Source organism: Schistocerca serialis, chromosome 6, assembly GCF_023864345.2.
Source record: "Schistocerca serialis cubense isolate TAMUIC-IGC-003099 chromosome 6, iqSchSeri2.2, whole genome shotgun sequence".
NCBI classification, from domain to species: Eukaryota; Metazoa; Arthropoda; class Insecta; order Orthoptera; family Acrididae; genus Schistocerca; species Schistocerca serialis.
Genome location: NC_064643.1, coordinates 352222858 through 352245187, shown reverse-complemented (window position 1 = coordinate 352245187; position 22330 = coordinate 352222858). Strand labels below are relative to the sequence as shown.

The window sequence follows — 22330 nt, the reverse complement described above, 5'->3', positions numbered from 1 at the left end:
CTGTATGAAAATCACGTACAAACACGTGACGTATGGAAAACGCCACAACAAAGAGCGTGTTGTGATCCACTTGTAACACAACCTATCAAATGTACCGGTTCTGTAAACTAAAATAAGGACAGCATCCTATCTATAAGGATGATCGACTTAAAAAGGGAGACGTCGCAATTACAGGGCTGCCCGCAATTATTAGTGTGAATTAAGGTTCATTGTACTCGGTCTGGACGTTGAGTTTTAATGTTTTCGAATGCATTCTTCTTAAACACGGATATGAGGCAGTAGCCCCACAGTCTCACAAAACTCATGTCAGTTTATTTCGTCATAGAACATGCATGAGATACTGATCGTCACACTCCGCTCTTATTGCGCATATACATGGTGACCGACTTAAGAATCACCAGAAGCATTTTCACTTACGTTTCGGCAGATATTTGCAGTATCGTATTTGCAATTAGCTGGAGCCAGCCTAAACAACTACTGCTCATCACGTCCTTCATGCGATGCCCAGTGTCGAAGGTAAACGTCGGTTTGTTTACTCGTTACAAATAAAATGATTTTTAAAGCAGAATTTTACGTTTCCATTCGATAGAGCGAGCACAAATTAGTGTAATGCCATATTTGTTTTAGTGATACATATAATCAAGCTCAGTAAATCACGTGTTCCGTGCTGACTGATACCGCCATACAGCAGCGCTGCTCGATCGCTAATGGTGTACTGGTCATTCTTCGTTCTGTAATGTCCCTGTTTATACGTATCGCTAAAATGAATTTCGCACTACACTAATCTGTCACAACTCTATCAAATGGGCACGTAAAATTATTGTTTAAATATCGTTTTGTCTACAGTCGGAAACAAATGGAATTTTTTATCAACAATGCTTGACTCCTGAAAGTCGTGATGAGGTGTATTTGTTTAGACTGACTCCAGCTACACGTTGGAAATACGATATTGTAGACACCTACCAAAAAAGTAGAGAAAATACAGCTCTCGTCTCTTCGGAGGGATACCCAATATATACAACACTTCAGTCCAAGATTCACTGCAATCACTGGACACCGAGAGAGGTGGAGCAGTGGTTATCACATTGGATTCACATTCGAGAGAATGATGGTTCAAACCCTCGTCCAGCCATCCTGATTTGGTTTTTCCGTGTTTTCCCTAAATCTCTTCAGGCAAATACCGGCATGGTTCATTTCAAAAAGGCACTGCCGACTTCCTTCCCCATCCTTCCCAAATCCGATGGGACTTATGATCCTTCTGTTTGGTCAACTCCCCCAAATTAACATACCAACCAACTGCAATCAGCATGACGGAACTGTAGTGGAGTTTGGTGAGGACAGACGATTTGCAAGTGTGTGTTTGCAGCTCAGGGCCTGCGGTGCCGCCCTACAACTACAACGGTTTCCTGGCGACGCTCGAGTTCTCCAAGGAGGTCGTCACGACGGAAGCGCCGTCTGCAGACGTGCACCGGACCACCGACGCCGCCGTCCTCAGTGAGTACGCGCAACCGACGCTGACCCGTATACCTTGCACTCTTGTGTCATATCCAGTTCGAGGCTACTGCCGAGGCAGCGACTTGCCCCCTGATGATAATAAAGACCAAAACTCGCACTCTGTTGCGTAATAGTTAATGGAACATACAGCAGCGTACACTAAGAAAATTTTGTTCCACCTCCAGTATTTTATAGATGTGCTCTCGCTTCCGTCGGCCGTCGTAATTTAATTTATTATTTATGGGTAATGTTGATTGTTGCCGACTTACGTGGTGGGCATTCAGTTTTGATTTACAATTAAATGCTTTTGTGAAGTTCTCCTTTTTAAGAATATTAATCTTAAATTACTTGTTACGTTAATGAATACTAGACTCGCTGAATCTTAAAATATTAGCATATAAGTTGAACAAAGGAATAAACTTTTCATATTAATTTCCTCGGCTAGTCAGTTCACTTTAAAGCAAAAAGTCTTTAGTTATTAATTACAAATGCTGCCCGCTCACGCGCGAGAATATTTTTCCTTACCTCCGTTAACCATTGCACTGTAGTCGTAGTCCTGGCTCTGGCTCTCGGCTGAAAATAAGAATGTTAAAGCTACGTATTATCTGCAGTGTGAGAAATATGTATATTATGTTAATAGCGGCCGAGATTTCCGCTTCCGCTAATTTTTTATAAGTTAATATCGCCACGTAATGGCGTCGTTGGCTGCATCGGCCGCTGCGATTGTTGTACTGTAAATTACTCGAATGCAGGTTAATTCAAGGAAGGCGGACATGAAATCAGGATCACCTCTTACAAATTAAAAGTGAACAATAATATTAAATCAATATATTATCTGCTTAATTAGTACAAATATGCTTACATTTGCCAGCACTCGCAAGATGTCCGTCTACACGCAACCAAGACAAGAGAAGAAGTGAAGACGACTAAAAAATTAACAAAAGAGCGTATGTTGTCGTCTCTTTAGATCATTTTGTTATATTTCTTTGCCCTCGAAACTTACACAGAGATATTATTATAATACGGATACATAAGACAAATGTATATTATTCAATTTTTAAATGTCTCTTCGTTATAAATACTGTTTTTTAAGTCTTTTCTTATTATTTCGCTGGGGACGCTATAGTGCCCACACAGCACGATAGCGTAGAACCTTGTTTGACTAAACTGACTTAAACACTATGTTTCCTTTCATCGTCAAGCAATTTTTTCTATACAAAACAGTTAGGTTTTCGCGCCCACTTGTTGACGTATTACTCGTGACCGTTGACCTTCGTCTCGGGATCTTCGACCGAGGTCAGAATAATAATTTTTGTGAGGTTGTTGCAGCACCAATGGCTGACCAGTATTCACACTCCATTGCTGATGGCGGAATGTAATCTAGACCGCGGCCAGACATTATGCGTACGAAGGGACTTTAGGAAGTAAGTTACACATGCAGTAACACACTAAGACCACTCAGCTACAAAAGTGGATGATTATCAGAAGACAGTTCATGTTCAGGGTTTCCTGCAGGTACAGTTCTGCGCCGTTACGGATAGAGGGTCCACCCCAGGCTACAAAGAATTATTTACTTGTCGTTCTTTAAGTTAGTAAATGCAATTAAACATTAAGTGTACGTTATTTTATTTGTGAATCAATTTTCTACCAACAATAGTTTGATACATTAGAGATTTATGTGCGCATCTTTATCGCAGAATGCTATTAAAATTAAAATTTCTAGTTTGATCTTACTTTTTAGCATTTTAGTATTTTTAGGCAACGAAAGAATTACTTTTTGCGCGATTTTTTCACAGTCTATTTGCTCTGTGCCATAGTTAGTACACCGCAGTGAAACTTAGATTACATACTCGTCATTTTCTGGATAACCACTCCGATTAAATAGAAGTGCGCAGGGACGCATACGTGCAATGCGCAGGGAGACGTGTGTCCCTATTAATCGAATTATTGATGTCAGATGTTTCCTGAAACATTATTTTCCCAGCACCACTGTTGTGTTGTTATGCTACGTTGCAAATAAGACGTACATAAAAACCCTCTTTGCGTCTCCGATGTATGTCATTCCTGCTGTTGGAACGTACAGGAAGTAAGAATATCAAATTTGCGTTAGTAACGGTTTTCCAACATGCTATATTTTGCAGCCCCGACTCTTACTTCCTTGTGCCAAAACCCGAGTTCCACTGTAACCAAATTAGCTGTATTATTTTATTTCATTCCTGTTCTTCCATTATCAGCTATACCTTTTTATAAATACATCTGCTAGCAGATTACCACTACAATTGCTATAACGGCTCCAAAGTTCTTCTGTAGAAGACGAGGTGCAATGTATGAAAAGACTTGGAAGAAACGGACTATCGAATTTTACGCCAACAATATAAGTAACTTCAAAATTTTCCTGTTTTTAAATAAATGAACTCCTAAGTAACGCTTTGTAATTCTAGATCTGAGGTTGTGGGTGCCATGGATTGATATTTGGCAAATTTTTCAGAACCGTACTGCGGCGTTGGTATCTTGTCTCTCGGAAATCGTAGGACAAATTGCGTGTACCGAAACGGGGGCCAAGTGCACTTTACACTTTGGAGAAACACAGTCTTTCATTTCCAAGTCCACAAATTTTATTGATATATTTATTTGCAAGTGTATTCGACACCCTTCCGAGCTGGTTTCTTTCTGTTCACTTCAATCAGCTAGTTTTAGACCAAATGATACAATTTTTGTGAGGAATTGGTCAAAACACACTGCATTTGCAAAGTTACCAATGTAAACATATCAAAATTTCTCTTTTATCTTTCCTAAATTACATTTCGCTTAGACACCAACATAGTTTAGTTCCTTCAACGACGCCATGTTGGGTTTAAGCTTTGTCTATTTTCTTGCGCCATCAGAATTTCGCATTCTGTAAAATTTTCAAGCTCCTAAAAAGACGTAATATAACTGTGGCGGTTCTAATTTCTTAATGGCACGAATGATTCGGTTTTACTGATTTATGTCTGCCTTTCAGTTCCCGAGCGCTCAGTTCCACTAATCTGACTCCGGTGAACGGTCCATGAGAAGGGGACCTACATGAAAATCCCCCGTTACGTGCAACGGGTAAGTAGCTAGGGCCTATAGTCTTCTTGGGTCCCTAAATTCGCGTCTGACTGCCTAAACACACGTAATTCTTACAATAGTAAAAGTTCCGCCGCTCCTGGTGAATAATAATTTCGAGGAATAAACAGCGCAATCAAGGAATCATTCTCTCTGCACGTAACTGATCTCAGGCTATAAATAAAATGTAAAATCACCTCTAATGAAAGAAATGGAAGGATAAGTCACCACACTGTCACTGAAATACTTACATGACATGAAGGAAAACAATTAACTCCTGAATAATGAGTCTTGAATATATTCTGAAACCATGTGCTACAATCACAGCGCTTCGTAATATATGACTAACTTTCCTTAAGACAATCAATTACGTTTAAGATCAATTAGTTATTCTGGTATAGCACAGCTAAAGACGTGGATACAGTCGACATCAGCTAAAGAAGGAAACCCATTACACTAGTCGGTGAAATCATCGCGCTTAATCCGAGCCGGTTGCAGCACAGTGTGTTCAGTAAAGGGGACGGAATTTCAAAATTCGTGACCAATCGATTTGAACTCTCTGATGCGTCACAAAACAGCAACATTTCGTCTTTTAAATGACATAATTGTTTTATTCCCGTCATAATCTTAATGCAATTTAAGAGGAGGCTTTCTCCAGACGCGTTTTGCAAATGTATATTTATGGGTTTCCTCATCTTAAGTTCACTGCCATTTAAAGGAAGTTTTTCACCATGAGCATTTTGAATAGTTTATAATTTACCACCTGTGGTCACTGGTATCTCTTCCTCTGGTTTACGCGATTTAAAGTCCTCTGTCTTTCCCTTGGTTGTCAGCGGTGGCTGGAGTCGGAAAGTATCATGTGTGTCCAAGTGCTGAGTGTAGAACATGTGAAACTACAGTTCAAATTCTCTGAAAACAACTTCTATGAAATTTACAGAAGTTAAGTACACTGCAAGAATTCGCAATTACCACTACAGAAATAGCGAGTTTCTTACAAACCGAGAAATCAGAAATGGAAAATGTGCAACAGTATTTATTTTGTCTTCCATCTCCGCTAACAACGCAGAAAAAAGCACTGGAGTTCAAAACATGTAAACAAGAGGAAGAGACACCAGTGAACAAAGGAAATGCTTTGTAAATAAAAGTGAAATGTGTTTGATGGAAAACTTCTTTTCAGTTTCAGTAAGTATAAGACGGGGAAACACAATAATAATTGGAAATGAAGAAGTGATTGTTTTCATAGTTCTTATAGCCTCTCCATTCAAACGTCCCACTAGTTCAGGATGAGTAAGTCCGTTGTTATGAGAGAGTTACAACAGGTCTAGATAATAAATTTCGTGGAATTCACTGTATTCCGGTCAATAACTCTAGAGGTTATCATGCATCGATTTACGGCTTATAAATAAAAATTCCATTCCTCTCGCTCGAATAGTTAGGAAGAGGGAATAAGTTATTTTTCTTAATTTTCACATTGTGGAAGATAAGAGAATTAATGAGTAGACTTCACCTGTTCTAATTATAATTGTAATTTATAGTTTTAGCACGTGTAATTTGGATAAAACAATGTTTGTATGTTTATTCAATGCCTTCTTCATTACTGTAACAACTTTTACACTAGGGCTGGACAGGAATCACGTATTTGTTACGGATTAGTGACAGATATTAGAGTTCTCACAAAAAGACCTTTACGGGAACAGGCTGCAATTTTAGTGGTAAATAGGTCAAAGGCAGCAAGTAGATGTATCATTTAAGTATTATAATATTCAACAGTGTGCCCTCTGTTGACCGACGCTCGCACTTCGTTCTAAGAACTTTGTGTCTCACGCTATGAATATGTAACCTAAATATGGTCAGAGAAATAACTCATGAAACTAATTTGTTCTGAGAAAAGTCCTACATTTGATATTTTACCCGCCAGCACCACTAATATGTTTGACTAGAGTGTGAAGTGTGATATTGGATACGCGAACACACACACACACACACACACACACACACACACACACACACACCGGGATATTTTGATTGTTAGGTTCAAATGTGATAACTCGCCTGATAATTGGTGAGGCCAACGTATGTGAATTCCTAATGAAGGTTGTGGGAACGGACTGACCTATAGTGTCGGCAAATATTTATGTTCGCACCATATTTGAACACACTGAAGCCACAAAAACAGATAATGCTAGGTGAAATAAGAAACAATTTCTTGATAATGCAAGGATGAAAAGCGCTTATGTCTAACTTCACAAACGGAGACAAAACGGATGTTAACTACAGTACTGCCATCTACCTTTTATAAAAGTAAGCTACTGATGTGCTTAAATACAAATTGAGCGCCATCTCGTGACAACGTCGAGAGCAACATCTACTGGTGCTTGTCAAACCTAAGGAGAGTAATGTGTTAACGAAATGGTGGTGAAAAAACTAATACTTACGCCGGACAGTGTGGCCGAGCGGCTCTAGGCCTTTCAGTCTGGAACCGCGCGACCGCTACGGTCGCAGGTTCGAATCCTGCCTCGGGCATGGATGTGTGTGATGTCCTTAGGTTAGTTAGGTTTAAGTAGCTCTAACTTCTAGGGGACTGATGACCTCAGATAATAAGTCGCGTAGTGCTCAGAGCCATTTTAACCAGTTTTTTGATCTAATACTTACCTACATATGGCATCTTATTTGAACTGCACTGGCCAAAAATTCAAGTGAGATATAAACATGTCCAACGTCTTAAGTGAAGCTTACAGGCCTTACAGAAAGTTGCTTTTCAAAAATGAAAAGGAGATTGAGATTGTTGGCGGTGTTATTTAATTCCTGACAGAGTGCGGTCACTGTGGAAACATATGACAATGGACAAACTGAAGGTGTTTCTCTTGAAAATTACTAAGCACTCAGGCATGGAACTACCACTGCAGATTTTTCTGAGGCGATGGAGCATAAAAATACCAATGCAGTCCGTGGAAAAATCATTTTGATATCAAGGAAGTGCATAAACGACTCCATCTGCTGCTATAAGCTGCTGTGGACCTTACAGTGCCGGTTTTCTGACATCTGTCCGACGCAAACCTTTGACCGTGGTGCCTCTGTTGTTGAACATGAATTCAATATGAACATGCAAATAATGAAATGTGAGAAAGAAATAAAAAGGACACGTTGAGAGCTATAATTGCTTTACATACAGGATATATCACCTAAAGCTTACCCCGAAAATATTATGGAAATGGAAAGTGCTATTCATGTGCCATTTTGACAGAATGGAATCGAAGTCAGGGGCTCGTACTGTTAGCCAATACAAAGATTGTAATAATACTTAGAAAGTGTACTTTTTGAAAACATACAGTTTTTGAAATGGAATAATGCTTACTTTCATTAAAGAAAGTGCGGCAACTTAGAATGTCATTGGTGTTTGGTGCAAGATTCTAGTGCGAGTCGTTTACAACATATCTTATTTTGGAAAGTTCCAAAGGCGACACCTGTTTGCGTTATTTATCTTGTGTAGCTGCTAGGTAAGATGTTGTTATGCTTGTTTACGGTATGCTTGTGTGTTTCTTGACGGCATTGCGCCTTGGTGGTCAGTTAGCATGTGACAGTCGAAGCAGTAAGTTGTAAGTGGACAATAAGATTTACCTATGCAGTGTAAGCTGACATACTCATGGTGTGTGGAGAGCGTAGGAAGAATGCAGTTCATTTTTGTATGGTGTATGTGGCAAGATATCCCAATAGACTTCAACGATTTCGTCAGCTGTCTATCGACATCTTCAACCTGATACGCTAAAGTGGTAATGTAACACCTACACAACGTAATAGAAGGGAACAAGTGACGACAGAGGAGGCGGGGGTTGATGTACTTGCTGCTGTTGCGGCTGATTCGCACGTTACGTTAGCTCCCGTGCAATGGCACGACGAAGTGGCACGAGTCAGGAAAGTGTCCTAGGCGTCCTTCATTGCTTCATTGATAGGTCCTCCATACCCAACAAGAACAGCATGGGAACGGTTGACTTCTGTACATGCACATTAAGACAGGATTCCCCACACGTATCACTTATCTTGTGTAGTGATGAAGCCACATTTACCAATCGTGGCCAGGTAAACCGCCCAAACACACACTACTGGTCTGTTGATAATAACCGTCGGCTTCTTCAGGTGGATTACCAACTTCCATTGAGTGTAGACGTGTGTTGTGAGATAGTGAACCATCAGCTCACAGGCTCAATTTTCATAGACGAACATTCAACGCGAATAAATATCACAGTCACCTAAAAGAACATCATCCACGGATGGTAGAAGACATCCCTCTGCAGACTAGGAGAATTATGTGGTACCAACATGATAGCTTTCCAGCCCATAGTGTACGAAGTACTACAGCATGTCTTCACAGATTATTTCCATATCGTTTGACTGGATGCTGAGGGCCTGTACCTTGGCCGACGCCACCTTCCCTCCTCCCACCCAACTTGACGTCTGTAGACTTTTATGCTATAGGGAAAGAGGAAAGACGCTGTCCACAAGGACATACCAACTACACCCGATGATACGCAATGACGTATTACTGCAGCATGCTTGGACATATCCGCTGAAATGCTAGCATGTGTGCAGTAGTCGTTTTATACCAGGCTGGAAGCGTGCATTGCCGCTGCCGGTGGTCATTTCAAACACAACCTGTGATGGTCAACTGTCTCGTTATTGGTCAGAATCCGCATAACTAGTGCATGCATTGGTGTTGTTCTTCAGTGTGTGCTACCACTGGTATGTACAAGTGTCGGTGCGGGAACTTTTCAAAACACGGTATCTCGTAAACGAGTCACACTAGCATCCTGCAATAAACACCACTGACATTCTAATTTACCAAACTTTTGGTTTGTTAATGTCAATAGGCATTGTTCCATCTAAAAAGTGTGTGTTTGCACAAAAAATACACTTCCTAAGTATTATTATAATCTGTTTATTGAATAACAATACGAGCCCCTGACAAGGAATTCGTCGGTCTGTGAAAACCGGACAAGAGTAGCACTTTCCATTTCAGCAGTGTTTGGGGTACAAGTTTAAGAGGTTTCACTCTATAAAGTTAATGTCCTGCTTGAGGATTCCGCAGGACACTCAGAGCAAATACAGTCTTGGGGAATGGACACATACACACACACACACACACACACACACACACGAGCGAACGAGCGCATGTGCGTTCGCAGGCAAGCAAGAACGCATTTATAGTAAACACGTACAGAAACAGTTCATAAAAGCTATTGGAAAAGAAAGACATTAATTACTACAACTTGTGGTTTATGTAGCTACCAAAAACGTTTGTGTTCCTGTGTTTTACCTATTATTTCAAAGTCAATATTTTAATTCATACACAAAAACTGATAGTGTGAAGAAAACTACAACATTGCCTATTATGTGCTGCATACTAGCAGAAATATACCCTCGCAGTTATTTTTAAACAATTTAATAACGGAAATTCTTGCACACAATTATTTTCAAACGGTTTAATTGTGTAGTGGTGAAGAAAGTGACGGACACTTACATTTGCCTGAAATTCATACCCAGGAATTAAGACAGTGTGCAGAAGAAACTGTAAGATATACTTGTAACTTTTCACTCGTGTGTTCACCGATATTTTTTATATTCGTGTGTCTTGACGGGGTATGAATCCCTAGAAAAAATAAAAAGTTCCTGTCTTTCCATTTGCTATTTCAGCTCCTTATGCATTTTCTTTTTTGTGGAACTTTATCAACATTTTTAAAGAAAAGTAGTTAGCCTAGTTGTGCATTGTAAGACGAGAACTATTTTCCGCTTTGACTGTTATGCACTGAATTACTAACATGGATTTCGAACATACGATTGCTACAGATAGCGTAATTTATGGGAGATGTGCTAATTTGGCAGCTAATCGTAGTTTAGTTACGGAATTTCTTGTCGCTTTTCACCAAGAAGCTTACTGAAAGCTTTTGCAGCACAAATAGAACTAAATACTGCAGCCAGATCGACAAAATACTAAAGAGGGAATGTAGTGTCATGTTAACGTAAGGAAGCTAACGTTCTAGAAGAAGCATATGCATAATTTTCAATTAGAATGAACATAAACTGTTCTCTTCGTCATTAAAATTAACCTCTCTTAACAAACTAAACAAAACAAAAACTCACCATACTACTTGAATAAGGAGTAAACTTAATCTTCTGAATTCTTGATAACAATCTTCCTCATTGCTTCATCCCACAGAAATTTAAATAAAGTAATTTTTGGGCCTCCGTCTCAATTACTTCACTAAGTCTACATAGAACAACGGAACTCTATTTTGGCAGTAAAGAATATCACACATCTATCGAACACACACAAATCCTCCAGAAAATAAACAAAAAAAGCTCACAGTCACGTCATAATTACTGCGTTCACAAACGAGCTCAGTTACGATAATGGTAACCTTCCCCTCTTTCCTAGGTACGACTTCTTCTTGTGACGTCACCCAGTAGGTCTACAGGCTTTCTTTTTGTAGGAGGTGCTGATACAAGTAAACGATTGGCACTGAAGACTTCTTAGAAAACTTTCACCCTGTTCATCCACAGTTAATGAATACTATGTACTGGGCTAGTCATTATGGCGTTACCGCCACTGCTCAAGCATGAACCGACCACATACTCCATCCCATGGCAGGTTGGAATACTGCCTTACGGTACCGTACTCAGGATGAAATATATTTTTAGAACAATTAATAAACATGGTTATCGCCTACCTGCAAGCCTAATTCCATCTCCCAGCAAATTTCTTTACTGCACTGAACTAGCGTTACTACTTTAAAAGGGAAAGTAAAAATATCGCATTCACGGCCGATGTAGACGGATCGTTACACCACCATGTTAAGAAAAGCATCCAATCTGAACAAAAGCATGTACAACAAATTTGCAGTTTGTTAAGATTCACATGCTTACAAGATTTATGTAGCAAAATTAGGTTAAAAATAACGTTCTTGTAGGGCTGTCTCACTCTTCATGGCAATATAGTCAGTGTTCGTTATCAGTGACATGATTAGATGAGTTATTTAAATGCTGGTTGAAGTCGGTCAGCATAGGATACAAATAACAACGCATGACTTAAGTATGTACAGCAAAGGGTACCTGGTTTTATTACTGTAACTACCTACGAGTGTACTAAATGAGGACTTACATTTGTTGCTTGTATATGGGTGCATTCTGCATCGACTTGTTTGCACCTCATAGAAACTTTCGCTTTCATCACATTTGATTCTATAAGTTCCCGGTATCATAAATGGTTTTGTCCTGTCAGTGATGTACATGACTCTTTTCTCTCAATTGTTGTACTTGCTGAACCCAACTCGCACATCCGGTTTACGAAAATTGTGGGCTATTCTATCTCCTGGGGCACCATATTAAGGTAATGTAATGCACATCGTTTATTTTAAGTACAGTTTCCGCAGCAGTGTGATATCTTTCTCTATTTTGCCGTTCTTTCTCTCTAATAGCATACATTTTACCTAAATTATTAGCATTGTAGCAGTTATTAGTTGCTATATGTGTCCACACGCAAAACTTAGATAATTTCGTTTTGTTCTAGAGGGAGCTTAACCATTCCGTTAACCATGAAGTTAAAAACGCTTCCAAACGTGTCTCTTTGTGGAATGGATAAAGACGGATTTACAGTACATTCCGAACTTATGGGTCCATCGTGAAGTCTGAAAAAGTTATGTAATGCTACTTCATTAGTTCCACAGTAAAAGCAGTATTTGGATTCAGCAGTCGTGTTTGTAATGAGAACAAGGGTATCGTCAAACTCTTGTAGCCAACGATCTTGATAGTCAAGTTAGTAAATTTTTCAAGGAACTTGTTCCCTATAGGATTTGCGGAAATATCTGCCGGAGTCCTAGAGAAACGACTTCCCATGGCGACACCGTTTGAATCTGAATATGTCTCACCTTGAAACCTAAAGTAATTGACGGACACAACTAATTCTACGAACGCGACAATCTGATAAGTGTGACTAATCGTTGTCATAATGACAGTGATTTCTATTATCATTTTGTTAGTCAACAGTTTAATTTGTTAATCGTTAATACACTGGACACGAAGCTTTTCACTAAACATTTCTAAGCCATATCCGCTTCATACTTACTTCAAAATTATGTTGATGATTCAAAATCAACTTTCTGATTCTTAAAGCCGGCCGCTGTGACCGAACGGTTCTATGCGCTTCAGTCCGGAACCGCGCTGCTGCTACGGTTTCAGGTTCGAATCCTGCCTCGGGCATGGATGTGTGCGATGTCCTTAAGTTAGTTAGGTTTAGGTAGTTCTAAGTCTAGAGGACTGATGACCTCATGTTAAGTCCCATAGTGCTCAGAGCCATTTGAACCATATTTTTTAATTCTTAAAGCTCCTGGAGTATTAGTGTAACTTAACGGAGCTGGTCATATAATTACGAACGAAAAATCTATTTCACTGATAGCAACTTCATTTCTCATGTCGAATTTTCTTTCAGATCGTTTAATACATACTACAATATATCTAGTGCTTTGACTTCTTGGTTTCATGCAACGCAATATCAGAATATTCTTCGATATATAGAGGTTGAACGCGTTTGTGTGGTGTGTGTGTGTGAGAGAGAGGGTTATGTCTGTGTCTGTGTGTGCGCGCGCGCTCGCGCCTGTGTGTATGTGTGTGTGTGTGTGTGTGTTGTGTGTTTAAGACCAGTCGCGTCCTTATCGCCGCTGTTGAAGTATGGCGTAAAATTAAGGACAGATACCATATCTAAATACTCATAGCGTACTACAGTTTTGAAGGATAAAGAATTATAATTGCTTAAATTAGCAGGTACTGCACTGTGGTGTCGTGCGTTCTTTCGCAGAACATTTTCTTCTGAAATCAACATCTATGTTCTTCAGTAGGAAAAATTTGAAAGAGCAGGGTTTTGTTTCCCATCACAGACAACCTTCTCAATAAAACAACAGATCGGGCACAAGCACTGTGGGAGTAAATGAAGAATGCTCGCTTTCATTTCGGTGTTATGTGTTCGGCCTTTCTGCGATGGAATGATAGGATGGCAGTGGTTCATCTCAGATGCTACCTCTCGTTCCGTAAAGACTCGGAATAGCGCACAGATCGTAAGCTTTGGACTTGACTTCATGATTAAGGAGGACCTCGCTTCTGCTGCTTTACATTTTATTAATGTCCCAGTTACAAAATAAATAAGATGAAAAAAAAGCAAGTACTAGCCATAAATAGTAACACGTGTAGCATTGATATAGAGATCTATTTACAGCGATATTGCATGGTTTGGTCACCGCTGTAGACTTGTCTTTAGTTATCTGCGTGCCTTTGTGCACTGACCTTATTTTTCTTAATATTTATACCTACAGCTAACCTGGAAGGTATTTGCATTCATAGTCAATCATAAATTCTTCCAAATTAACATTTCATTTCGTTGTTGTCTCAACATAAATTTCCAGCACTCCTCATCGCTGCAGACTAACAGATTACACTGCACATTCCGTTGAAACTGGAAGAGAATTTAGAATGTTTCCAATACTGAAATATGACTTGCATTGGTGACGTTATCTTTAGAAATTTGCGAAACACACGTATGCCCCTCCGAAATAATCTGCTGACACGTCGAAATGGCTGATGGAAAATAAACAAGTAATATTAGTATACAAAACAATAACAAACAACACGCCGTAAAACTGACCAGAATACATTCGATTTGAAATGAAGTAGCGTTACAAACAACGATGTGGTGGGCAAACAAGTGAAATTCGCTTACGAAATAATCATGGAAATAACAAACACTCGAACAGATCGCTTTATGTATATTTCCCTGTGCAGCGCTCCACATATATTGCTTTTCACTTTCGTGTAACAATCTGTAAAAGTTCTTTCGAACGTAGTTTCATGATTTACCTGAGCTGTGTTTGCTATGTAGTCCGGCGACAATAATTAAACCCTAGCTATAATAACGTTACCTCTTAGAATTTGCCAAATTTCCTCACCACCATCGTCAAACATGGTATTAAGCTGTTTCAGATCATCAAAATACTGGCGACTGAGCTTATTTGTACAACAGCGTCACGTTACGTGTGCTGATTGACAACAAAAGATCCAGTATAATGACTCAAACTTGATTACCCGTTCACTCAATTTTTCCACACCCTTCAATAATGCTTAGTTTCTCTGCGTGATTTGCACTTTTGAAAGCTGAATCATCTTGTCACTTTTGTGTTAGTGTCGTCAATCTTCTGGTGTCTGCCTAAACTTCCTCTCTACTCCCAACCTCTTTATCTCAGAGAGGCATTTACAGTCAACGTTGTTAGTTATTCGTTGAACGTATTCCGATCTTTGTCCTCTGCTACAGTTTTCACCGTCTATAGCGCCTTTTAATACACCAGAAGTTATTCCCTAATTCTTAAGACACGGTCCATTATTCTGTCCCTTTTCATTCTTGTTAACGATGTTCATCCAAATACTCAAATATTTCTTCACTGCAGATTCTATGGAAAACTTCATTATTTCTTACCAGTTCATATTCTTACCAGTTCATTTAATTTCAGTATCGTCTGTAACACCACGTCTCTATCACTTTTATCATCTTCCTTGCCGGCCGCTGTAGCCGAGAGGTTCTAGGCGCCTCAGTCCGGAACCGCGCTGCTGCTACCGTTGCAGGCTCGAATCCTACCTCGGACACGTATGTGTGTGACGTCCTTAGGCTAGTTGGGTTTAAGTAGTTGTAGGTCTAGGGGATTGATGACCTCAGATGTTAAGTCCCATATTGCTTAGAGCCATTTGAACCATACTCTTCTTTTTCGATCTTCCCATAGTACATTCAGTCCAGTGTTCTCGACGTACATTCTTAGAAATCACTTCCTCGAATTTAAGTCTATTCCCGATAATAGCACACTTCTTTTAGTAAAGAATGAACTCCTTCCAAGAGCTCATCTACTCTTATTTCCTCCTTGCTTCGTCTTTTAACAAGCGGAGTTTATTCACTTCTTTAAGAAATAGTCTAGCTGAACAACAAGTCAAACAAACCGACTGAGGGATGGTTGTGAGGTCCAGGCCCTTCTCACTGGAATCAGCACCTGTAACGAGACCTGTATGGAAGCTTTGAAAGAGACAACGCTGGTCTTTAGCACTTACCATCCCATGTGGTGCTTCCATTATGTGGCTGATATTTTCCTCTTACGTCCATTAGGAGAAAATTCACCAATTAGCTCCCTCAAGAACCTTCATCACCACCAATTAACGGCGTAAATCCAAAACTTACGCTGTATGCCACAGTTCACTTAACGGAACATGGCCATAGTTCCAGGTGATCAACTAGAACGGATTCACAGTCTCATAACCTTCTAAATCATAAAAAAACCATGTTTTATACATTAACAGTGTCAGATGACAGAACCAGAAACCGTGATTCAGAAAACGAGAGATCTTAATCGCAGAAGCTACAAATTCATCCAATCAGTAAACTGTTGACAAAAAGACAACGCTGGGGCCGTTAAAGTAAAGAGAGATTAAAAGTGAGTGCGTATTACAGATCGAGGTATCACAATCTATGTACTGGAGTAATAATACAAACATATACCTACATTAAGTTACACTAAGTGTACGGACGGTAAAGATTACGCAGCATGAGTTCTCGATCATAACTATGATTGCAGTCTAGCCTACATCAACGAACTGGACGTCTCCTTAACACACCTATAGAAGAGTGTGAGCGTCTCTTACAATTAGAAAGACAAAGCACATTGGTTGCTTTAAAAGTCGACAAATCCTCAACATTTAGACATGCGCGAAAGTCAATGTCAACATCTACAATGATGAGCACGATCTTTACAACCATCTGCTTAATGGTATGTTGGTCCTCATCTGGAGGGCAATACAGCGTGATGTAGGAGAATAAACAGACTGCTAGGACAAGTTACATTTTAGCAAAATTTATTCAAAATGGCCGTTCTGCCAAGCGTCCCCATTCTCTCTCCATGGGGGAAAGATGTGGTAACACTGCACCGCACGTCCATCATTCCTCTCTTCACCTCTACTTCCTTTCCCATCCGCCACTTGTGAATTGGCGTGAAAAGACAGCCTGTGCTGAACTTCTGGAGAATAACGATGTAAGCTGCTGTCTTTATTCAGTTACTTTATTTACTTTGTTGTTGTTGTGGTCTTCAGTAGTAAGACTGGTCTGATACAACTCTCCATACTACTGTATCCTGTGCAAGTTTTTTAATCTCCGAGTAAATACTGCAACCTAGATCCTTCTGAATCTGCTTACTGTATTCATCTCTTGGTCTCCATTTACGATTTTTACCACCTCGCTCCAACCCCCACTTCCCTCCATTACTAAACTGGTCATCTCCTGATGTCAGAGAACGTGTCTTACCAACCGATTCCTTCTTCTAGTCGAGTTGTGTCACAAATTTCTTTCCTCCCGAATTCTGTTCAGTACCTGATCATTGTGGTATAGTTGCCTCTCCCCAACACCTGTAATTGGTGTGGGGGAGAGGATGGAGTTGAAAAGTACTGTAATTTTGATTGGAAATGTGTTCAATTGATGAGACATTGGTGTTGGAGAGAGGAGTTTAATTAATGTATTATCGAAGTATGCAGCTGAGGACTGCATCCATAGTCTCCTACATGAGGAATGGAAGAGGTGATAATAGACAAGCATAACCTGAATGCTTTTCAGCAAATAGTGGTGATGCAGCAGGATGGACTGAAGATGACTTTTGCAACTCATAGAGACTATTGCCTGAGCTGGAGCTGTTCGTGTTTATTGATGAAATGGCCGGTAAATCCAGAGCGCGGGAGCCAACTTCGTCCTATCCCACTACCGCAGAATGAATGAAGAAGAGATTGTCACCTTGGTGAACGGGGCTCGACTGTGGACGCTTGAAGCAGGTTTTGTTCACATTTATGATCACGTGTGTGCATATCTTCAACTTGCTGTGTGCTGTAGTCCACAATACCAATCGAAACTGGCAGGAAACTGTCCTACAGCCGCTGCTGGTATAACTACATCGAACGAGTCTACATGTGTGTAGGTGTTGACGAAGTTGTGTAGATATACGTGGTGTGAAGGGATAGGGCAGAAAACTATCACTGAAGTGTAGTAAGAGTTAACTCCTACCATCTAGAAGTGTAAGGTGCATGAGGAAATTGTACACTGATATACGGTATGAAGGGATAGGGAAGTAAACTATTACTGAAATGTGGATAGAGTTGCCCCCTACTGACCTACAGACTTAGAGGTGCTGAGAATCTTGAACTCAGATCCATGCTGAAGGAACAGGACAGCCAACTGACGTGTAGGAAGGGTTGTCTCCTATCGATTTGCAAGTGTATAGCTACTGAGGAAATTGTTCACAGAGACGTGGTAAGAAGGGATAGGACAAGAAACTACACTCAGTTGTAGGAAGAGTTGCCTCCTACCAATCCAAATGTGCAGAGCTGCTGAGGAACGTGTACACAGGTACATGGTAAGAAGGGACAGGGCAGCATACTGTCACTGAAGTGAAGGAAGGCCTATAGTGGTCACAACGCAACTCACACACTGGGGACTGGGAAAATTAGTTATAACAACACAACTATCAGAAAAACCGACCCAAAAAAGTCTAGCGCGGAGGCAGCTGCATGTGTGTTCATCTGGAAGCGTGGATACAAAGTATGCAGCTTAGAACCAATCTAACCTTCCCTCCTACTTTCCTTCTTCCCTTCCTCACCTCTCTCTCCCCACCCCCCACCCCACCCCACTGTAGATAAAGACACTGGTTATCCAGGCCTGTTCTAATCTGTCAATGATGGTACACAAAGAGAGCTATCTGCTGGCAGTGATATAATGTTTCCAGTCGGCAGAAATTACTCACAGGTGGTGTTAGTGGAGTAATGGAGTGAATGAGTGGTACATCCAGTTTATGGGTCCAAAACATAAAAAAGAGTAGCTGTGACTGCTATGTATATAGTCACAACAGAATAATATCGAAATCCTACCTCACTGCAGTATAACTTTTACATGCATGTGTGTTTTCGCGGTAGTTTGTAGATACTACGTTTGGCTGGGGGGCTATGAATCAGAGTTGGACGGTATAAATAGAAATATCAAACCACATCTGGTAAGCAATAAGTGTATATACATGTGGATAAACAACGGAATAATGTAAAATGCCATAATACCTAAAATTCTACTACAAAATGTTCTTGCCATTTATACTTAGAATTTAGTGGAAACGTGTCTGTTCATAGCACGTGTAACTGCTTGGGATTTTACCTGTTGCACTGCATGTATGGGTTGTGAACGAAATCTTGTGTAGGTGCTGAGATGTTTGTACGCAGATACTTGATAAGAAACAGTAGGGCAGTTAATTATCATCAAAGTGTGGGGAGGTGAGTACAGGACATAATGAAACACACACCCACGGAATTGAGAAAAATCGCTACAGTAACACAGTTGTTGCAGAAACTGCCTCTAAAACTTCTTGTCAGGTGAGTGTGGAGACAGTTGCATGAGTGTTCACCTCAATGTGTGGGTACAGTCTATGCAACTTAAAACCAGTCTTACATCCCCTTCTCCTTCCATATCCTTCCATCCACAGATAGGGATACCGGTTTCCAAGGCCTGTTTCAACCTGTCGCTGGTGGTACACAAAGATACCCATCTGCTGGCAGTGATACACTGTTTACAGTCTGCGGAAATGAGTCACAGGTGCACGAAAGTGTCAGGAACAGGACACATCCTGCAAGCCATAAAATGTCTTTCTCGGAAAGACTGGCACCCCTGGAACAATAGCAAATTGTCCAAGTTGTCGTGGATGAAGAACTGTGTACTCATCTGCGGCACGCTTTCAAACACTCTGCATGTGCCAGCACAGTCTGAAATTGATCCACAGCTAAGTAAAATCGCTCTCATGTAGAGAAAATACGACCTGTGTGAAGGTGATACACATGGATCTTTATACTAGTGGTCTTATTGTGCACCGATCTGCCCACTCTGCTCCCGGCATGTGGAGAGCTGTGTTCGCAGTTGGTACTTACCACTGCTTCATGTCGTTGTAAATTGCCTTAACTTGCATTTATTCTACATCATACACTCTCTCCAAAGGCTATCAGTTAGAGCTTTCAGACGCTCCACTGCACCGAATAACGGCTTTGTATGTATGTCTATCTGTGTACTGTGGAAGAATGAGAAATTCCACCCACCTCATGGAACATCATCTGTATCTCTGTTAGCTAGGAACATCCCCCTAAGTAAAATACTTTGTTGACAATGCTCTAGGTACATCCATGGTTGATTGACACCTGCCACGGAAAGAAAACTCACACACAACCATTCCGGGATGTTGGTGGTAAAATAGAGGCATTCCTGCCCCCTACACGGTGGAGGAATAGATGGTGGAGGAATTTTTCACGGGTCCCTCGCCGCTCGAGGAGTAATACATTACATGTCTGTTAGGAGTGTTGCCGTACTTGACAGCCCAATAGCTATAGTGTCACCTCATTTATTTGTAAAAGTGATTTAATAAAGATGAACACTCTGAAACGTCACCTTAGAAAAATTATACATGACTGTGCTTAAACTGACACACAATATTTTTCGTGCAACGCAATCTGACTTTCAAAAATCCCTACAAAGGAATGGCCCTGACTAACATTAACCTATACCTTTCACAAATCACTTACCTCACCAAAAATCTTCGTTACTCGAACTACCACAATACAGCGAGCGCCACTACTGCCAGCTAAATAAAAGATTCAAACTACAGAAGGCACTAACTATTGATAGGCATAGTTAGCTAATGAAAGATTTTAATAGAGAACAAACAATGTATTTACCTTAATAGTGTTGAAAAATTATAATATACATAGCAAGTCGTGACATCCAGTCTTACAAATTTCAAAACTCTGCCATTTCTCTCCCCACATCCACCACTGCTGGCGGCTCACCTCCAACTGCACAGCGCTATGCGCTGTTAACATCCAACTGCCCAACACTGCAATGGCAGACAACAATGCAAACTAGCCACAGACTGCACACAGCACAGCCAGTGATTTACATACAGAGCGCTGCGTGGCGTTACCTATATAAAAGCCCAAACAGCCTACTTAAATAGCCCCCATGCTCCCCACAAAAATTTTACAAATTATTTTGGGCAGTGGCCAAGCAGATTTGAAAATTTTTTTTCATAATTACAATAACAAAGAAATCAAATGCACACACTTATTGATGCAATGTAGGTCAACAGTTAAAATTTTCTCACAGTCCATAAAGACAGTCCTGATCATTCATCACAGTAAAACTGCAGTGTTTTTCTCAAAGGCTGAGCAGTAAAAGAAGATGCACACAAAAGTAGTGGATTTCAATGCAGTCTTGAGGAAGTAGTGTTGTCCTTCCAACGGAAAGACAGTGCTGACTCTCGACATGCAGACAGGTAATGGGCCACAACAGAGCAAACCCACAGCAGAGTCATTTGAAGTTTTGAAGAATACTGGTAGGTAGGTCATCACAGAGCAGACCCACTGTAGTCCAGGTAGAGATTATGGTATTAGTGGGCCACCAGAGGTGCAGACCAACTGCAGTCCTTGTAGAAACAATGGTATTGGTGGGCCATCAAAGATGCAGATCCACTGTAGTCCATGTAGAGACGGCCAGCAGCCATCTGTTGCGACTGTGCAGGTGCACAATCACCATCGAAGAGTCTTGTACTATATAGCAAGTCCATAAACCACCACTTGTGCCCTCACAAAGTTTTTTTTTTAACTGTCCTTAGAACCAGCAATGCTCTTATCCAGTCCCTTGCTGAATTATTAACACACGTGCAAACACTATCAGTCCCTACTTCTCACATATTGTCCATATACTATGACCAACAGAAATGTGTGCAGTGATATGACACTTAATTTGATGAACTGGTGTCAATTCCAATTTTATAATATAAGAATACAATAACAAAGGTACAAAATACATCATTAAAGAAAGTAACAGTACAGATAACATTTATAGTAACACAGACTTTACATAAGAATAGAAATAAACATGCAGATCAGTGTTACAAAAATTATGACATAAGTAAATATATAAAATAATGAGTACATACATAAAAGATCAGAATAACTTTCGAAACATCAACTTCACACATGAGCATTGAAACAGAACAGAATAAATTTTGTCTAAACATCTTTACAAAGAAAATTACATATTATCAGAAAAATTCAACAACATAAATCTTATTAGCTAAACACATAAGGACAGGAAAAAGACAAATACAAAATAGTACACAGACACATAGAGGGTTTACACAAGGAAAGAACAGGGTTTGTTTTACTGCAGTATTTAGCAGACAAAACTTTCTTTACTTCATGGTGATCTCCCTTCGTTCTTTATTATTTGCAAAAAGTCCTATCCAAACATGCTTTCTGTATTTTGTTCACATCCTCTTACAAAAATAGTTTTTCTCCACTGTACACTACTTTTTTTTGCCAAACCATTCTCTTATAGCTTCTCAATGCATTTCTTCCAATTCATCATAGTCAGTTTCTTATATAGTCTACCCCCTCTTAAGCTAACTTACATCTACTGAGCTCAGATGCTAAACTAAGGTATGAGGCAATGCAGCAGCATAAAATAATTAATACAAACAGCAATGAAAAAAATGGAAATTGTCAAAGCAAGCAACAGTAAATCTAAATTACCAAGCAAAGCAATATTATAACTAATATGAGCCAATGTGCAGCAACAAGAAAAGTAAATCAGTAGTAAAACTAG

The 22330-nt window shown here is 40.0% G+C and overlaps 1 protein-coding gene across 1 annotated transcript in view; it reads left to right on the top strand.

Annotated features, from left to right (window-relative positions):
• LOC126484867 (uncharacterized) overlaps positions 1–22330 on the top strand; it is a 245847-nt gene that overhangs the window by 100438 nt on the left and 123079 nt on the right. Inside the window, exon 8 of the mRNA XM_050108464.1 lies at positions 1367–1494. Coding sequence (XP_049964421.1) covers positions 1367–1494 — 128 coding nt within the window. The remainder of the gene's footprint in view (positions 1–1366; positions 1495–22330) is intronic.